At 45.7% G+C, this 18,753-nt stretch overlaps 1 protein-coding gene and 1 long non-coding RNA gene across 4 annotated transcripts in view; one reads left to right on the top strand and one right to left on the bottom strand.

The window, feature by feature from the left end:
* Positions 1-2,279, bottom strand: part of Trio (trio Rho guanine nucleotide exchange factor) — a 334,617-nt gene extending 332,338 nt beyond the window's left edge. Inside the window, exon 1 of one of the 2 annotated variants that reach the window (XM_026392392.2) lies at positions 2,123-2,279. In XM_026392392.2, the coding sequence (XP_026248177.2) occupies positions 2,123-2,279 (157 nt within the window). Of the gene's footprint in view, positions 1-1,061; positions 1,140-2,122 lie in introns of those variants that run through there. The other variant, XM_077800023.1, reaches the window with a different exon arrangement.
* On the top strand, positions 1,433-18,460 carry LOC113185313 (uncharacterized). 2 transcript variants are annotated; one of them, XR_003301116.1, is made up of 3 exons: positions 1,433-1,663; positions 3,765-3,928; positions 18,393-18,460. It is a non-coding gene; the product is annotated as an uncharacterized LOC113185313 (long non-coding RNA). The 2 variants fall into 2 exon arrangements; XR_013343748.1 differs by lacking the exon at positions 1,433-1,663 and adding an exon at positions 2,669-2,784.
* The last annotated feature ends 293 nt before the right edge of the window (positions 18,461-18,753 follow it).

Genomic DNA, 18,753 nt, shown 5'->3' with positions numbered 1-18,753 from the left:
ATGGGACACTGGTACCAATGCCTGCTAAAAATCTGTCCTGGCTCCTGACAGTAAGTCAAACTACTGAAAGGGAAGTTTGTCAAGTCATTTTAAGTCATTCTGGAGGTGAAAGAAAGAAGCAAGCCAATGAACAACATTATATGGTTCTGCTCCAAATTCAACTGGAACAGGAGCCTAGGCAGTCAGGGCAACACAACCAAGAGTAAAGGATATGGTGGAAAGAGCTACACTGAAAGGGTACAAGCTTTTGGGAAGTCCAGTTCAACTCACTGTCTTCTGGGGCTCTTCAAGCAAAAGAAGAGATTCCTAAGGTATGCATAATAAAGACAGTTTGGTCTCACAAGCACCAAAAATTCCATCTCCAGGGCAAAGAGACTTTCTAACAAAAAGGAGCTGAATTCTGCAGAATCTATTATTTTGTGACAGGTGGTATAGAAAGAAGACAGGCTAGACTTTAGCTTCAGGGCATGAAGGGAACACGTCATAGCTCTGCTATTAAGAGGTAAGAAGACAGGGCAGCTCTACCAAGCTAGTCACACACGAAAGGGGGGATGGGGACAAAAGGAAAAGGGGATGGAAAAAGAGTTCCACTTGAAGGAGCTAATGTCTTCATAAACCTTTGCTTTCTGCAGGGACCTCACAGGAGTGGGAGCACCAGAGAGTATATTAACCCCAAGCCGACACTACAGTAGGAGTGTGTCATTCCCAGTCACGACCAATCCGTTAAAATGAATCAAAAATAATCCCGCCTGGCAAAGAGCAAGAAAAGGAGAGGAAGACAGTACTAAATCACGTTATCTACCGGCACTAATAACTTCTGCCTCTGACCAAGGCCTCCGGCTGCAATTGCTCCTAGTGACCGGAATTGTCGGAACTGATCTCACCGAATCTTGGGAAGCTGATTTTGAAAGAGGCCACCTAGAAACTGAGCCGCCGGTCTCGCGCGCCCGCCCCAGCGCAGACTGCTCCTCAGGCGGGTCCGCTACCCACCGGTCCTCCACCCGGTCGCCACCAGCACCCCGGCACCAGCCCTCTGCCCGCCCGTCCCTCCGGGCCCCGACCTGGTCCGCCCTCCTGGGCTCTCCAGCGCAAAGCCTGCATCCTCCCGCGCCTGGCCCGATAGGGATGGCGCTCCGGGCTGCGGGCCACTAGGCGGCCGCCGCCGACGCCTCCACGCGCGAGCAGACAAGACTGGGCGCAGGGAAGCCCGGACGCTGGGACGCTGGCCGGTCATCTGGTCCCGGGTGGGAGGAGGGACCGCCACCGGGGTCCCGCGGACGCCCTGTCACGCCCCCTACGCCGCACACCCGGGCCCCTCCCGCTGGCGGGTCGCAATGCTCGCTTTTGCCGCGGCCACCCCCTCTTCGCCGGGGCGGACACTGAGCCACCTGGCACAGTCTCCACCGCCACACCACCCACGCAGTACCCCGCGAGCTCCGGCCCTAGGCCGCCCTCCAGGGCCACCACGTTCCCTCCTGGGCCGTCCCTAGAGACAATGGCTCACTCCGTCGCCCTACTGCTCGACCACAGGGTACTCCTCTTTCCCTGGGCAGCGGATGTCATAGCTGCCCGTTTCACAGAAGTGTAGACCGAGGCCGAGGAGCTCAAAAGCGAGGGACCATGCGGAGAAACCCGGCTGCTAATAGGGTCGAGGAGGGTCCAGGTAAAAATGGGCCAGGGCGGCACAGAGAAGAGCTCTCTTTCCCCGGCACCGGAGTGGCCCCAGCCCGGTCCACTCCGCCTGAGGGCCAGGGGCCTCCGCCCACGCCGTCCCTGCCGCCGCCTCTTCGGCCCTCTCGCGAAAAAGACAAAGAACCTGAGCCCCAACCCTCGGATCCCTGGCCGCTGGGGACGAGAGGCCGGGGGATTTTTACCCTGAAACCAGGGGCGGGCGCAGGAAAGGAGAGCCAGCGGCGCCCGGGCTGAGCCGCCACGCGCGAGGCGGCGCGGGCAGCGTGACACCGGCGTGGGTCGGGGATCCCGGGGCGAGGGTGCAGCGGCCCGAGCGGGAGCGCGCGGGGCTGGACCGGCGGGAGGGCAAGTGAGCACCCGGCGCTCCGGGGTCGGCCGAGCGCGCGGGGCAGCGCCGCCGCCGGGGCCGTCCGGCCACAGCTGCACTCACCGGATCGGAAGAAGGCCGCGATGTCGGCCAGGTCCTTGGCTGCCTCTTCGGCCCCCTCGCCAGCGCCGCCCCCGCACCCTGAGCCCGCTGCGCTGGCCGCCGCGGCAGGGCCGGAGGACGCGGCGGGGGCGGCAGCGCCGCCGCTGCTGCCGCTCATGGCTGCGGCGGCGCCCGCGGCCGCGCCCGCCTCGGGCCCCGCGCCCCTAGCGCCGCGCGCCGCCCGCTCCGCGCCGGGCCTGGCGGCACCGAGCACCCAGCTGCCCGCGCCCGGCGCGCGGACGCAGAGCCCTGGGGCGGCGGGCGGCGGCGGCGGCGGCGGCGGCTTGGCCCGAGGAGCGCGCCCACATAGACGAGGACTCCGCCCGGGAGCTGAGAGGCGACCGCTGGGCGGGGGCGGGGAGCCACGGCCTCGGCGGCGCCGGCCGGAACGCGGGCAGCAACGCGCGCCGCGCCGGACACGCAGTCGCGAGGGCGGAGGCCCGTGGCCAGCGGGAGCTCCGGGATCACGGGCGCCGGCGGCAGCCGCGAGCCTCCATCTTGGTTTCAAATGGGGAAGGAAGGAGGGGGAGGGGGAAATCACGGCTGAGGGAACCCGGGTGAAAGGAAAGGGGAGAGCAGCGAAAGGAAAGGAAGGAAAAAAAGAGGGGCTTCGGGAATTTCCGGTGAGTCTCGTCAGGGACCCGAGCGTCGGCTCGGCAGGTGGGCGGGGCCTAGAGAGAGGGGCGGGGCCGCGCCGGGCTCCGGGACGCCCTGAGGGCCGGTTGGCGGCTGCGGGAGGGTTCGGTTTGCGAGGTCTCCGCCCGGCAGCTCTACACCTCAGGAAGAGGGAGAACGCTCTGCCTACCCAGCTGACGTTCCCAGGCCGGGCATTGCGCCCCCTGCCAGGGCTCTCGCTCCGGCGCCGCGAGCACCATCTTCCAGAGCTAGAGAGAGCCCTTTCATTCTTAGGTCGTCCGCGGGCCCGGTGACTCCAGCACTGGGCTGGTGTGTCCCTCGCTGGCGCAGCGCCGGCACTGGCACGTAGGTGGAGCTCCAGTAGTTGTTGGATGAGCCAAGAGGTCGCGAAAACAGGTTATCTGCCCCAGTCCCGGAGGCCACAGTGTCCTCAAACTGAGACTCCTAATCTAGGACTCCCCATCTCCCGAGCGTCCTCCGGCTTGACCTCAGACTCCCAGATCCACTGCGCTCAGTCTCCCAAAACGAGCGGGGAAGACAATGGGAGACCAGAGGAAATGCACCTTTTGGGAAGAGCCAGGCATCGTTTGCTGAATATTCGAGTTAAAAAACCCCGGTTTCGGGGCTACAAGCAGAGTTAAGTGGTTGGTGTCAAAAGTTAAGCAATCAAATGCTGGGGAAACCAACACGGAAACTACAACTTTCAACTATATACTACACATATATACTGGAAATGGACAATTAAATACATGAATAATGGATGATGGCCACCAGGTCTCTTACCTGTTACTGACCAGCAGAAGGGGCTAGAGTGGTCCATGTACTCTTGGATCAGAGCTGAAGTCATCAGTGTGAACTCTTATTTGGCTTAGTAGAGCTACAGATATATAAATGTGTGTTTACACAGATGTAAATATGTGTTTACACAGGGTAGTAACACAATGCATGTATCTCCTTGCTCTATCAGCTAAGTGGGCCTGCAGAGGACAACTAACACAGCTAGCACCCAGATCTTCTTTTTAGTACCATTCTTCAACAAAAGGAACCAGTCCTCCTTGGGGAAATAGCTGATTCTAATCCTGGGACAGGAAATATTTAACAAGAACCTGGAGCATCCTGCTGTGTCAGAAGGTAAGGAAGTTCTCTCCCACACCCACCTAAAAAGTTGGGTTTGGTTTTGTTTTGTTTTAATTAACAAGAATGTTGGGGGGTATGTCAAAGCAGCACAACATCCAATTGAAAGAGCTCCCAATGGCCAAAGCCAGAAAATTTGAACAAGAAAATAAATAACACACTATTTGAATATAGCCAAGAGTATAAAATAAATATCTGCTGATATAAATAAATGATTAAGTAAATAAATAGGGGAAAACAGGCAAATCTCCCATGCAGAAGAATTATGTCTATATTATGCCCTGAATGAGATGGAATAAAACTCCCTGTTCCTTGACTGTGGGCTGCATACAGGAACTTCCTTCCAAAGAATACAAAATGAGAGCTGGGACTGTGACTCAATGGTAGCACACTTGCCTGGCATGCATGAGGCACTGGGTTTAATTCTCAGCACCACATATAAATAAATTAAATAAATAAAGATCAACAACTAAAAAGAAATAATAATTAAAAAAAAGAATACAAAATGAAAAGGAGGGGAGAAAAGTACGTTTACAATAGAGAAACATGACCAACACTTTCTTGGATAGATAATTAAGGTAAACATCAGAAGCAATGAGTCTTGTTGATAGCATGGATTCTTGATATGATGTGATGAAAATGGCATTTTATCTCTGCGTCCTTCTTCCCAAAAGCCCATAACTCCTGTCTAATAGTGAGAAAAACATCAAAGGAATCCCAATTGAAGGACAGCCTACAAATTACTTGACTAACACAATCCCAGCCTATCAAGGTCATCAAAAATAAGCAAAGTCAGGGCTGGGGATGTGGTAGCACGCTTGCCTGGCATGTGCGGGGCACTGGGTTCAATCCTCAACACCACATAAAAATAAAATAAAGATACTGTGTCCACCTAAAACTAAAAAATAAATATTAAAAAAATTAAATACTTGAGAAATGCCCAGGTAAGTGTAGAAAGCAAATCTAAAAGAAAAAAAAAAAAGTCAGAGAAACTGTCACAACCATGAGTATCCTAACAAAATATAAGAACTAAATACTTTGTAGTGTTCTTGATGAGATCCCGGAACCAAAAACCACGTTATATAAAAGCTTAAGAAAATCAGAAAATTGGAATACCATATGGACTTTGGTTAATAACAATGAACCAATATTGCTTCTTTAATTGTGAGAAATGTACCCTCCTAATAAAAGATGATAATAATAGGGAAAGCCAAGTATAGGGCATATGGGGACTCTCTTCACAACTTTTTTAGTAAACATCAATCTATTTAAGAGAAAGTTTTGTTTTTAAAGTTTCATTGTTTCATTTTTTTATTTTTGTTTATGTATTTTGGGGGGTTTGAACCTAGGGGCACTAGCCACTGAGCAACAACCCCACCCCTTTTTGTTTTTATTTTAAAGCAGGGTCTCATGAAGTTGCTTAGGGCTAAGTAGCTAAGCTTGCGATCCTCCTGCCTCAGCCTCCCAAGCATTAGAAGTTTGAATTTTTTTTTTTTTTTTTTTTTACTGGATGGTCAATATCTTTTAAAAAAAAAAAAAAAGCAATAGACCCAAATTTCACCAACTGTCAACTCAGGTTTGTTGACAATGTTTCTTTTTCTTATTTTTTTTTTTTCCTATTGGTTAATTTCTGTCTCCAGGTAGCATTCCCCTTGAGAGGAAGAACGCTTAATCCTAGTTCAGGGATAACCCAAACTTTTGTGCTTTTCTTTGTTTTTTGAGTGCTTTCCCCCTGCTGCTTACCCACCCCCACCCCCCAGGCTTATAGCTGAGCTTTCAGCTATAAGTTTTCAAAGTGGGAACAGAAAGGTTGTACCTGGTTGTTGGTCGTCCTAAATTCATGCTGGCATGCCTGCCCCTCCAACTCCACAGCCTTCCTGAATTGCCGACATTGCTAAGGCCATGCCTCAGCGGTTGCTCCTCATCCAACCGTGGGAACTCTGAGGTCTGCTGGCAGTTCGTGCCCCTCCTGAGCTACTCCCAGCCACCCTGGAAAATACTCAGCTGCTCACAGGCCTGCTCAGACCCCAGCCTGCCCAGACCTAGAAACAAAGAACAAGATCTCTGCTCTCAGATCCCTCAAGCCTAGCTGGGGACAGCCTTTCTCAGAGTCATGTTGGGGTTTAATGCTCTCCATCTCTACCACCAACCCAAATTTGAAAAATGAAAAAAAAATATAGATAGATAGAGATATGTGAATGACAGGAGGGGAACCTCACTCCAGCTTCACAATGCTTTCTTCCATTTCTACTGTTTTCAGCATAACCTTTGTGCTCTTTAAGAGAAAACTTTTAATGTTCAACAATCTTTTGCTGAGTGCAGTGGCACATGCCTTTAATTTCAGCTACTCAAGAGGCTGAGGCAGGAGGATTGCAAATTCAGAGCCAGCTTGGGCAGCTTAATCAACTTTGCCTCAAAATAAAATTTAAGAAAGAGCTGGGATATATCTCATTAGTACAGTATTTGCCTAGCATGCACAAGGCCCTGGGTTCCATCCCCAGTAATACAGTCTTTTCCCTCCACTTATTCTCTCTGCCATAGGTTACAAAAGTATCTCTTAAAACTTAGAAGCCATGTGCCAACCTATTTCTCTTTGCATCCCTTCCATAATAACCCTGTTTTTTGGATTGTGAATTCAGAACCCCCTCACTGCCGCCAAAATAAAATGATTGAGAAAGGTCAAGAATTTGAAAAAATAAAAATTGCTTGGAGGAGAGGGACAGATTGGATAGCAAGCTACCATAGAAAGATTGGCAATACCCTGCTGGTGGTACCTGGGAAGTGGCAAGTAAAAAAGCCTAGCCCATGTTGGAGGAGGGTGAGTGTGAGGGTAAGGGGTGTTGAAAGTGAGCCTGAAGGAGAAAGTGACTGACTGTGTGTAATAACCACTGAGGGTGTTGGGGATCAGGGTGGGTAGGGATAGTTGGTGTATATTTGGGCAAAAACAGGGCTCTAGTCTTAGGACTAGATTCTGGCCAATTCTTCTATCTCAGGTAGTCAGCCCCAAAAAGTGGTACGGAAGACTTGTGTGCAAGTGTGGGACACACATGTAGACTCACCCAGATTGCAATAAGAGAAAAAGGCTGCACACAGGGTTTTTTTCCTTCCTCCATCTAAGCATGTGCAAGGGATCTAAACAGGGTTTCATGACAGCTGCTGTTGATCGTACCCTACCTTCAAAATTCAGCTCAAATTTCATCCCCTTTCATGAAGCTCCCACATAACTCAAATTGATCTTTCCTATCTCTGGATTCTGCGCAGCAGTCATTTTAGCATTTAATCATATACTGTATTATATTATTCACATCTTTCATGTTCAATGTCTTGGCTACAAGATGCAGAGATCCTTTGCCATCATTACACATGTACTCATGTGCCTAGAGCCCAAAGGCATAAACTGAAATGTGGAACGACAGCTAACTCAGACACTTCAGCGTGTACATCAGTATACTTTCTTTCATTCTTATCAAACCTATGCCCAACTTAAAAAAAAAACTCCATTTTTTTACCTTAAAAAGTGACTAACCCCCAATACTTTAAAATGCAACTTTATTTGAAAACAGAGTCATTGCAAGATGTAATTATTTAAGATTACAGTCATACTGCAGTAATTCAATGTGACTAGAGTCCTTGTAAGAAGATGGCCGTGTGAAGACAGAGACATGCAGGAAGAATGTAATGTGAAGATGGAGGATTGGGACAATATATCTACAAGCCAAAGGATACTAAAAATTGCTAGAAGACCACCAGAAGCAAGGGAGAAGTAAAGAAGGATTCGCCTACAGTTTTCAGAGGAAGCATGGCTCTACCTACACTTGATTTCAGACTTCTAGCCTCCAGAACACTGAAGCAATAAATTTCTATTACTTTAAGCTGCCCAGTTTATTATACTTACAGTTATAGTAACCTTGCTATAACTAATGCATGAGCAAACATATTTAACTAGTCCTCCAAATTTTCTAATGAAACTCGTTCTAAGGAAAGATTACATGTTGACCTTATGAATGTTGTCTGGGTGAGTTAGATAAAGAAAAACATTCCAGAGGAATGTGGAGAATTATAACATGAGTGGTTGTAAGAATAAATAGATGTGAGAATATCCTCTGAAAATGTCCAGGAGATTCTGGCCAGAATTTAAAACTTGTTTTAGTCTGTTTTCTGTTACTATAACAAAATACCTGAGTCTAAATATAAAGAAAAGAAGTTTATTTAGCGCACAGTGTTGGAAGCGAAAATTCCACCTTGCTGTGTCATATGAAATCTTGGATGAAATCTTGGCAGGAACACCTTTGAGGAGAGATCCCATGGTGAGATAGTAGCCAGGGAGGGAACAGTGTTACTCTTTTATGACAACCTCTTTTGGAGAGTTAACCATGATCCCAGGAGAACTTATAAATGCAGTGCCTCCAAATGACCTAACCACCTTTCACTAGTTCCCCCTTCTTAAAGGCTACACACTACTTCTCAACATTGTCACACTGCAGATCAAGCTTCCAACACAAGAACTTTGGGGGACACGCTTAAATCATATCCAAACATAGTGGAATCCTAGCTCTAAATTTGAGCTCAAGAACACAAAGCTTCCTGAATTTTCTAGACTTGTCAATTTATCAAGGAGATGAGTATAAAAAGTGAGTAGACATGGGCCCCAGGGCTCAGTTTTTATGCCATACATTTTGTAATCCAGGAGGGAGGTATGACTCAAGAGTGCCCTGGAACTCCCCAGCTGATTCTGAGCCAAATTAAGGGACACATGGATGAAGAGGAGCCCACCCTCAAAGACCAGAGCATTTTATTCCACAAGGTAATGCTAAGTCTACTGACAAATGAGTCCAAATTAACCTGGATTCTTGGATTTTATTGATTTGGGGTGACCACTAAACTAGAAAGATCCAAGTCAGAGCCCTACTTTCTAAATGCCTATACACAGACACAGGGCCCCAAGAACTACTGCCTGGGCTTCAGGGATGATTGATTAGCAAAGAGTCCTTGGAGGCCCCTTACATCAGTGTTTTTTTCCAGGCATTGAAATATCTCTGAATATCCATATTAAGCAGAGAAGACTGGGTGGGAAATGGAAGAGGCAGTAGGTGGGATGACCTTGGAAAGAAACAGGAGGTGGCTAGTCACGGTGGTGCATGCCTATAATCCCAGAGAGGGTCATGAGTTCAAAGCCAGCCTCCGCAATTTAGCAAGGCCCCAAGCAACTCAGCAAGCCCCTGTCTCTAAATAAAATATAAAATATAAAAAAGGATGTGGCTCAGTTTTTCCTGGTACAAACAAAACAATAACAACAAAAATGGGGTAGAATTTGGGAGCATCTGAGGTATATGGGAGGAAAGTTGTGTGTGTGTGTGTGTGTACAAATTCTGCCATACTTTTGCCTGTCTGCATTTGAGGTTGGAGTTGATGAAGATCCTGATGTAGTATCAGGAAAACTCAGCAATATGGGAAGGGGATAATACAGAAAAATTTGACTTAGAAATGAGCTCAAATTTGGAAGTTGCAAAATTTTATTATTTCTAGTATATAAATTAGACAAGAGTGGGAGAAATGACTGTTGACAGCCACAGCTGAAGGGGCCCCAGCAAACTTCCAGCTGCCAGCTGATGATTGGCTCACAGTGGCCCCAGCAAACTTCTAGCTGCCAACTGATTGGCTCCTCTGTGGTGATGCTCATTGGGCTGTTTCCCCGCCCTTTTAGACCACGGAGCTGCTCATTGGGGGACTTTTTTTGGCCCTGCCCACGCGACCCAGCCAATCAGCCTCGAGAGCAGGAGGAGTGGGGGAGGTTGAGAGGCTTGTGGGAAGCCAGTGGTGGCAGTTGGGCTCTGAAGGTTTTCCTGAAGAGCTGTGTGGTTTGGCGTGTGTGGTTCTAAAAATAAAGTTCGTTTCTTTTGACAAGTGGCTCCTGAATTGTGCCCAGCCAGACTGCGGCAAATGACAGTATCTGTATTTACTACCTTAGCTTCAAATTGATCAATGTTCCAGACTCATTTTTTTTTTTTTTAGAACTGGTGACTTTCTGTTCCCTCCCCCAAATTTAAAGAATTCCAAATTGACCCCATCTCTGGCTCAAAATATGCAAGATCTAAAATTTACCTGGTGAGGGCTGGGAATATAGCTCAGTTGGCAAAGTGCTTGCCTTGCATGCACAAGGCCCTGGGTTCAATCCCCAGTACCACAAAAACAACAACAACAAAAAGAAATGGCTTCCTCCTGGGCTGGGGATGTGGCTCATGCACGCATGCTGTGGCCCGGGTTCCATCCTCAGCACCACAAACAAAGATGTTGTGTCCGCCGAGAACTAAAAGATAAATATTAAAAATAAATAAATAAATAAATAAAATAAAATTTACCTGGTGAGATTCCTTCCTTTGGATCCTGGAAATTTTGTGGTCCTCAAGATTTCACTTTAAAGGATAAAGACTCCTGGGAGTGCTAACACCTTAAAGCTTTATCACTGATTACCTTATAGAGAAGATTAGGGGATTAGCCAAGCATTAGTAATGCAGGATAAAAGAAGGAAAAGAGCAATGGAAGGGGAAGGCACACTCATTAAAAGCCTCTACCATGCTCTCTCAAGGAGCTGGTCTTGCTGTTTGTGTCCAGTGCAGAATTTGAGAAAAGGTCTACCCTGATTCATTTGCAGGAGTGATAAGGATTTTTGTATTTTACTCACTGAATCTTCAGGTCTTTGATAACAAACAAGAAACCATGTAAAAACTCCATGTCCAGTTTTGAGCTACTCTAGAAGTCTTAATTTATTCATGTAGTAAACATATATTGAGCCCCTACTATGTGGCAGACACTCTTTAAGGACTATGATCACAAGAGTGAACAAAATAGGTCAGTAATCTTACTTCACACAGCTTACTTTCTAGAGAGGGTGAGGTGTGTCAGCCAATACAAGTAAAATGCATCCTGGCCAAATGAAAATAAGTTCAACATAATAGAATAAGACAGAAAAGGGGAAGAGAAGTCTGAGGAATAGGACTATGAGCAACGTGACACTGGGGCAAGATTAGAAAGAGGAGGCTAGCGGGGAGGAGACTGGAGGAAGTGAATAGTGTCTGCAAGGTCCCAAGGCAAGAGCAGGAAGGGCCAGTAGTTGGGTGTTGGGGAATATAGGAGATGTGTTTGGTACAGGAACCCCAGTACTTTAAACCACCTAGATGCTTTCTAAGGACTCTGCCTTTTAGTTAGAATGAGAGGAGAGATGTGGAATCATTTGTGTGGAAAGATTCTAAGTGTTTTTAGGTTGAAAGTAGATTATGCAGACTCCTCAGAATGTTAGGAAATGAAACCAAAGCTTGTTAAAAGCTTTGCAAATGATTGCAGTGGGGTTTTAACTAGAAACTAACTGCTGTCATCTTCCAGAGTGAAGAATCCATCAGATGCCCGTGGACTTAGGACCACTGCAGTCAGTAATGGGACCTTATGGCAGAGACAGCTGGAAAAGCAAAGCCACGCACCTGGAGGCAATAGGAAAGGAGACCCATGAGAATAGGGCCCAACATTGTGGACCATCTCCAGAGTTGACCCCATGTGTCCAACCATAGCCCATAGGACTCCTTCCCTCCCAAGCCAAAGAGCTTGCCTACAGGCCTCTCTCCTCCTACCAACCTGCCAGGTCTCAGGGACCTAAAGAGGTGAGAGAATACAGGCACGACAGAAGAATCATTTCTTAGAAAGCACCTGAGACCTTTGTTTACTTTTTGCTTATCAGGGCAAAATCATGAACTACACAAAGCAATAAGGAAACATCATCAGAGGGTTGATTTCTCTTCAAAACCATTGTTGTTGGCTATCTTCTTCTGGAGACGTCAGATAGATGTTCTCATGGAGGAAAAGAAGCCTAGTAAAAATTGTTTTTCAGTCCCTGATCCTGGGCAAGTGAAATTGAGAAATCAATCTTGCCTGCCTTTGAGGAAAGCACTTGTAAGAGTTGTTAGTTATTTCATGGAACCCCCATCTGCCCCTCCTCCATCTCTACCTCCCTTCCTGGAGAGTAAGAATATCAAAAGGCAAGCCAGGTTGAACCATTCTTATTTGAATTAGAAACATGGAGTAAGGAGCAAGGAATGGGCACCTGGGCAGCAGGTGGACTGGCCAGAGCAGAAAGGAGCAAGTGGAGACCTGCTCACTGTCTTTGTCTGCACTGTGCACTGGTTGCTTTTACAACCAACTCCCTTTTCCTGAGATCACCTCGGTGGCCTCTAGCTCAAAGCACCTCAGAAAATCATAGGGTTAGTTCTAAGCAACAGACTCTTTCTGAGCAGATAACCATGGCTTAGGAGCAGAGTTGGGGAAGGACAGAGAGCCCCTCTCCACATTCTGGGACAGAATATCTCACAGTAAGATAGCTAAGGAGCTATAATCTGTTTTCTCAAAGGAAGTCCCCGTGGGCCCACTGCAGGTAGGGAGACCACAGACTGATAGCATTTTAAAGGATACAGTGAGGCTGAAGAAGACCAAGCATTTCAATGACCCTTAGCCCTAACCTCTTGTTGATTTGCCAGATTTAACCCTCCCCATTCTCTACAGCTAGAGTTGGAGTCTGGAAAATGCAACGGAGATATCTGGATATGTGTGCAGGGATTAGTACCTCCCCCTGCACTAGGTATCATGACCTCTCCATACCCTTCTCTTGAAGATCTCGCTGGCTGCCCCTCTGTCTCTGGAGAAGCAAGGTAACCCCAACCATCCTGAGGTAATGTGGTGCTATGTGGAGAAGGCCTCTTTAGTCCAGCATGGGGCAACAGAAAAATCAGGTCAGGGAGGAGATGTGACCTCGGGCTCTGTCCTTGGACTCTGCTCCCTACTGGACTCTGAGGAGCATTCCTAAGGGGCCATGCTAAAGAGGACAGTGCTCATAGGGTCATGGAGCAAGCGATGGCGCATCCAGATGATGACTATCTCACTGTCCTAGCTGGAACCCAAGGACATGTACAGAGGCTTGGTCCTTCCTTTGTAATTCCAAAATCCAAAAGTTCTGGAAAACAAGTGTTTTTGGGGGGGGCAAAAAAATGACTTGACATCACATAAGATCATATTTTAATCCCATCTAGGTCCAATCATTGTATTTTTGCAGCAGAAATATTGAAGAGTGTGATTGTGGGATGCTACTGAGAATATTAAACATTTTAGAGGATACAAATTATGCTTCCATTCCATATCTGAGAAAACTTGTAATTTAAATGAACTTCAGAAAGTTCAGAATTCTGAACTCCATCTGACTCCTCAGGTTTTTTGTTGTTGTTCTTGTTTGTTTGTTTGTTTGTTTGTTTGTTTTTCTGGTTTTCCTTTAGGTGTTGAGGATTGAACCAAGGCGTGCTCTACCACTGAGTCACATCCCAGTCATTTTTATTTTTAATTTTGAGACAGGATATCACTAAGTTGCATGGGGCCTTGCTAAGTTGCTGAGGCTGGCCTTGAATTTGTGATCCTCCTGCCCCAGCTTCCTGAGTCACTGGGATTACAGATGTATACCACCATGCCCAACTGTCTGCTAAAGTTTTGGATAGGGAATTGTGGACATAAAGACTGGATACAAAAAAACCAATAAGCACTTGAAAAGATATGCGATCACATTAACCACCAGGAAAATGCAAACAAGATGACAATGAGAAACCGCTTTATACTAACTAGAATGGCTACCAAAAAAAGACAGACAATGACAAGGATATAGAGAAACTGGAACCCTCATTCATTTCTGGTGGGAACGTAAAACAGTGCAGCTTTAAAGAACAGTTTGGAAGTTACCATATGAACTAGCTACTTTACTCCTAGGTATACATCCAAGGAAAACAAAAACATGTCCCCACAAAAATGTACAAACAAATGTTCTTAGCTGTGTTGCTCACAAAGAGCCAAAAAGTAGAAACAACCCAAATGTTCATCAATCGATGAATGGATAAAGAAAATGCTTTCTATCTGTACAATGGAATATTACTCAATCATGAAAAGCAACAGAGCACTGATATGTTCTATAACATGAATATGCCACGAAAACATTAAGCTAAGTGAAAAAAGCCAGACACAAAGGACAAATACTGAGTGACTCCATTTATATGAAATGTCCAGAATAGATAAATTCATGGAGACAGAAAGTAGATTAGTGATTGCCAAGGGCTGAAGAGGAAGGAAAGGAAAATAACTCTAAATGTGTATAGGGCTTCTTTGTGAGAAGATGAGAATGTTCTAAAATTAGATTGTGGTGAGGGTTGTACGACCTTGAGATTATCCTAAAATCATTAAATGGTACACTTCATATGGGTGAATTGTATGTTATGTGGTTATATCTCAATAGAGCTGTTTAAGCATAATAAAAATCCAATCTAGCTGAGAATGGCTGTAGCTAATTCAACACAAGGCAATAGAATGTCAGGGGATCTCAGGAAATTCTCAGGCCCTAATGTAAATGATAAAAAGGTGAAACTGGGGGCTGCAGTTGTGGCTCAGCAGTAGAGCGCTAGCGTAGCATGTGTGGGGCCCTGGGCTCAATCCTCAGCACCACATAAAAATAAATAAGTAAAATAAAGGTATTGACAAGTACAACTAAAAAATAAATATATTTTTTAAAAAGGTCAGACTGTTCAGAAGCAGGCTACTGTAATAAGACAGGCCCTCATACAAAATTCCTCCCAGTAGGCAAAACGTACCACCAACCACGAGCTTCGGGAATCTGACTTGAACCTCACTGTCCTCAACTGCGGGCCAACTGGGACCAGTTGGGAATCTCTCATGGCAGGTGCTGTCCTTGATTGACTGAAACACATGGTACTGCCCCTCAAGTAGCCAGGGCACAGGGATGCCTTACCTACTTTCCTAAAGGAGAGGCATGTGGCACTTGTTTCATGTAGGGCATGTGGCTGGGAGTGACATTCACTCTTCAGTCAAGTGCCCAAGAAGTTGCCAAAGGACAGGAGACAAAACAAGAGAAGAGTGGGAATTCCTAGTGATTGTGGAGTATGAGGCTAATAAATGGCTCTTAAAATGGTTCTTGACCCAATTTCTGGGTACAGTGGCTTAGTCATGACAACCCGTGACTAACAAGGAGGAAGTTAGGAGGATGAGTACCAGCCTCTCTCTCCTCCCTACCTTGCGTCTCTGCTGTTCCTTTCTGATGACTGCATCAAACCAGAGACCAGAAAGCATCCGGGCCCATGGATGAGTCCCCATGGGTCAGCCCCCTGAGGACCAGCAGGGTAAAGGTAGGCAGAGATGAATCTGCTGGACCAAAGGAGTTCATATGGTATAATTATGAAATGCTCCAGAATTTGGAAGTCACAAATCATCCAATGGACCTTCAAGTACTCTGAGCATTACAGTGCAAGGAATACTAAGTGAGCAGACCCGGTTAGAAAGATAAGACCCAGTCACTTGGCAAGACAATTATGATTTCAAAAGAGAATATATGTTCAAATACATAGAAGACACAATAAAGGCCAAAGGAGTTCATAGAAAGGAGAAACCTCTTTTGCAGTGGAGTGACAAGGGAAGAGTTCCTAGGTCAGAATTTTTATTTGCTTCTAGTCAAAGGCCAAGACTCACAGTACAAACAATAAGTACAATGTAATCTTTAAAATGAACTATGGAGACAAAACTACCCACATGGAATAAAGGGAAACTAGACTTCTGAGCATAGACATCAGTAGATATTTAGGCAGAGCTGCATAAAGAAGGCATCTAATCAATCTGTTGCTGTCATTTGACTGATGCACCTCTAAAACGTCTTCCCTATGCAAGGGAGTGAAGAACTTTGATTTCCTTGAGGAGCATCATAACAGAATCAAGAGCAAGACTTTGGTGATCAAGGGCCTAGATTTGAAATATTCTGCTATTTCCACAGACGTGTGAACTGGGAAAGAAACTTCATCTCTTTGTGTCTCAGTTTCCTCACCTATAAAATAGAGATTAAAAATAGAGCATACCTGATAGTGCTGTTATAAAGATTTAAAACACACAAAAAGCACTTTCAATTGCTGTTCTTTTGAGGTGATCATTTTGGGGGGGGGCAGAGTACCAGGGATTGAACTCAGGGGTACTCAAGCACTGATCCACATCCCCAGCCCAATTTCGTATTTTATTTAAAGACAGGGTCTCACTGAGTTGCTTAGTGCCTTGCTTTTTCTGAGGCTGGCTTTGAACTTGCGATCCTCCAGTCTTAGCCTCCTGTGTCGCTGGGATTACAGATGTGTGCCACTGCCCCTGGTCTAGGTGCTCATTATCAACTATTACTACTACTACTGGTAGTACTACTACTAATAGTAGTAGTAGTAGTACTGTTCTTGAATTTATCCTAGCAAATTTATCCTAGCAAACTTATGCTAGCAAACTCAAATTTATCCTAGCAAACTTCTGCTGTAATTCCAAACACAGAGCTGAATCTAAGATCTTATACAGTTGAGAGGTACCACTGTTATGTCTTTTCTTGTTCAGTACTGAGCATTGCTGGGAAAGAGATTATTTATAGGAAGTTCAGATTATCTAGTTTTGTGATCAGGTTTAATTAGCTTTTTCTACCTTGTAATGTAAAAGTGCAAGCTAAATTTGAGACTAGAGCCTATTTGAATATGATCTGGAAGATCTCGGCTATGTTTCCTAAAGTCTACTTTATAGAACAAATCCCATGGGAAGTTAATAAGTGTTATTGTTCGAAAGTTCCATGCTGAAATAAGTTTGAATAACTCAAGATTAAAACAAAGTTAATAAATTCTTTTAGACAGATGTATGCTTTGCATCTCAAGAGGGAAAGACATACTATGGGATCCTCTGAATTTATTGGACGGTTGGTTTAAACCTTTCTTCTCCTTGAACTGTTGAGACACAGGGAGGGACTTGGAGAACATTGGACCATAAAACTGGAAAAGAGGTTAAAACAAAAACCTAGTTAATTACCTTTGAAAACCCTGTTATGGGATGGTGTCATGGAGGTGATGTGATTTGATCTAGATCTTGAAGGGCAGATGGGAAGGACAACATGAAGAGCAGACTAGGCAAAAGAGTGGTGTGATAAAGGCACACATGGGAGGAAGTGGTGACTTCAGGGCCTGTGCCACATAATCCTGGAAAACAACCAGAGGCAACGCTGTGGCAACCCTTGACTGCCAGGTCAAGGACATCAAAACTCCAACAGGTGGGGCTGGTGTTGTGGCTCAGTAGTAGAGCACTTGCCTAGCATGTGTGAGGCACTGGTTTTGATTCTCAGCACCACATATAAATAAATAAAGGTCCATCAACAATTAAAAGGAATTAAAAACAAAACCAAACAAAACTCCAACAGGTGATGGGCAGCCGAAGCTCATGATGTGAGCAGCAAAGTAACATAATGAAAATTGCTGAATTGGGGAAAATTAACCTAGCCAATATGTACAATGTGAACCAAAGGAAGGGAACAGAAACGGGACAAAAGTAAGCATCTATTTCCGTGTTCCAGATCAGAGCTTCCAGTGGGTGCACCCAGACTGGGTTACAAGTATGTCAATTTTTGGATGCTTGTGCCCACCTCTGCGGCCTTCTAGGGCCTGGGTGGAGCCGAGCCATTTTCCTCCAGCCCTGTAACCCCATTACACAAAGTGAATGATGTTATTTTTTGTGTGTGTGCCATGAAACTAACGAGGTTGTAGAGCACTAGTCTAGTTATAAAGATCTGACTAGGCCAATGACATTAGCAATGCAAAGAAAGGATGGCTGGCAGGTGCCCAGATACTCACACTTGAATCTTCCTGCAGAGGAGAAAGCAGGCATCTACATTGTCCTCCAATGGCTGGAAGTATGGTTTTCAAACCCAGAAACTCCAGGAGGAAAAATAGTGGTGACAACCAGAAACTTGCAACATCTCACAAAGAGGAACCCCAAAGAATGTGGACTGAGTTAACTATCATGGTTCAAGAAGAGCTTCTAACACTTGCTGTTGATCTAGGGTTCTGTGAGTAGGTCAAGGGTGCCTGGATAACATGTCTCCTTCCCTGTAAGCAAACAGCCTCTCAGGTTGCAACATCCTTCACTGGCTAGCCGGCAACCTGTGTTTTTCAAGGTGGTAAGAGATGTCACTTCTATCTTCCTTCAATTTTGCTCCAAGATGCAAAGACCCTTCCCTGAGTCAAAACTCAGGTAGACACCTCCCACCTGTAGAGGGAAGCTCTGGTTGTGTTCTTTCAGCAAGTCTCTCCTCTGCTCAGCTCTTCATAGCTGTGGAGATGCAAGGAAAGAACAAAAGTCTTATTACCTGAAATGTATCATTGTGATTTTTTTTTCTAAGGTGGTAGGCTAGTATTTGAAGCCATTTAAAAGCCATATTCTTTCTGTCTCTCACTCCTTGCATGGTAGTCACCACATTGGTGACATCTTCTTGGGTGCCTGTGGTCTTGCCTTCCTGACTCTTCCACATTCTATGAAGGTATCTAATTGGCATCCCCTTCTGTTTTTGTTGTTTGTTTGTTTTGTTTCCCTCTAGGCAAAATGAAGAAGCCAGTGCTAAGGTGAAGGTGAGACTGTATTGAACTACAGAGGAGCAGAAGGTCACATGGCTGGATTTCCTTAATGTGTAAGTCTAGAAACCACCACAGACAGACCATTTTCAGATGATATTACCCTGGAATCCTTTAATGAAAATTTCATGTTATGCATACTGCCTTTATTGGGATTCATCTGCATTTGAAGATACTGGCCTTATGTTATTTATTTTAATAAATAAAACCCGTGTGTTCACTGTTTTAGATTTTGGTAGTATGAAAGTTTGTCTCTGCTGACAGATGGTCGTGCTTCCTTTCCTAAGCTAATGCGAACTGTAACTCACGGTGTTTCTTTTTATACCT

Source organism: Urocitellus parryii, chromosome 1, assembly GCF_045843805.1.
Source record: "Urocitellus parryii isolate mUroPar1 chromosome 1, mUroPar1.hap1, whole genome shotgun sequence".
NCBI classification, from domain to species: Eukaryota; Metazoa; Chordata; class Mammalia; order Rodentia; family Sciuridae; genus Urocitellus; species Urocitellus parryii.
The sequence above is the reverse complement of the archived record's forward strand: the minus strand, read 5'-3'. Positions and strand labels throughout refer to the sequence as shown.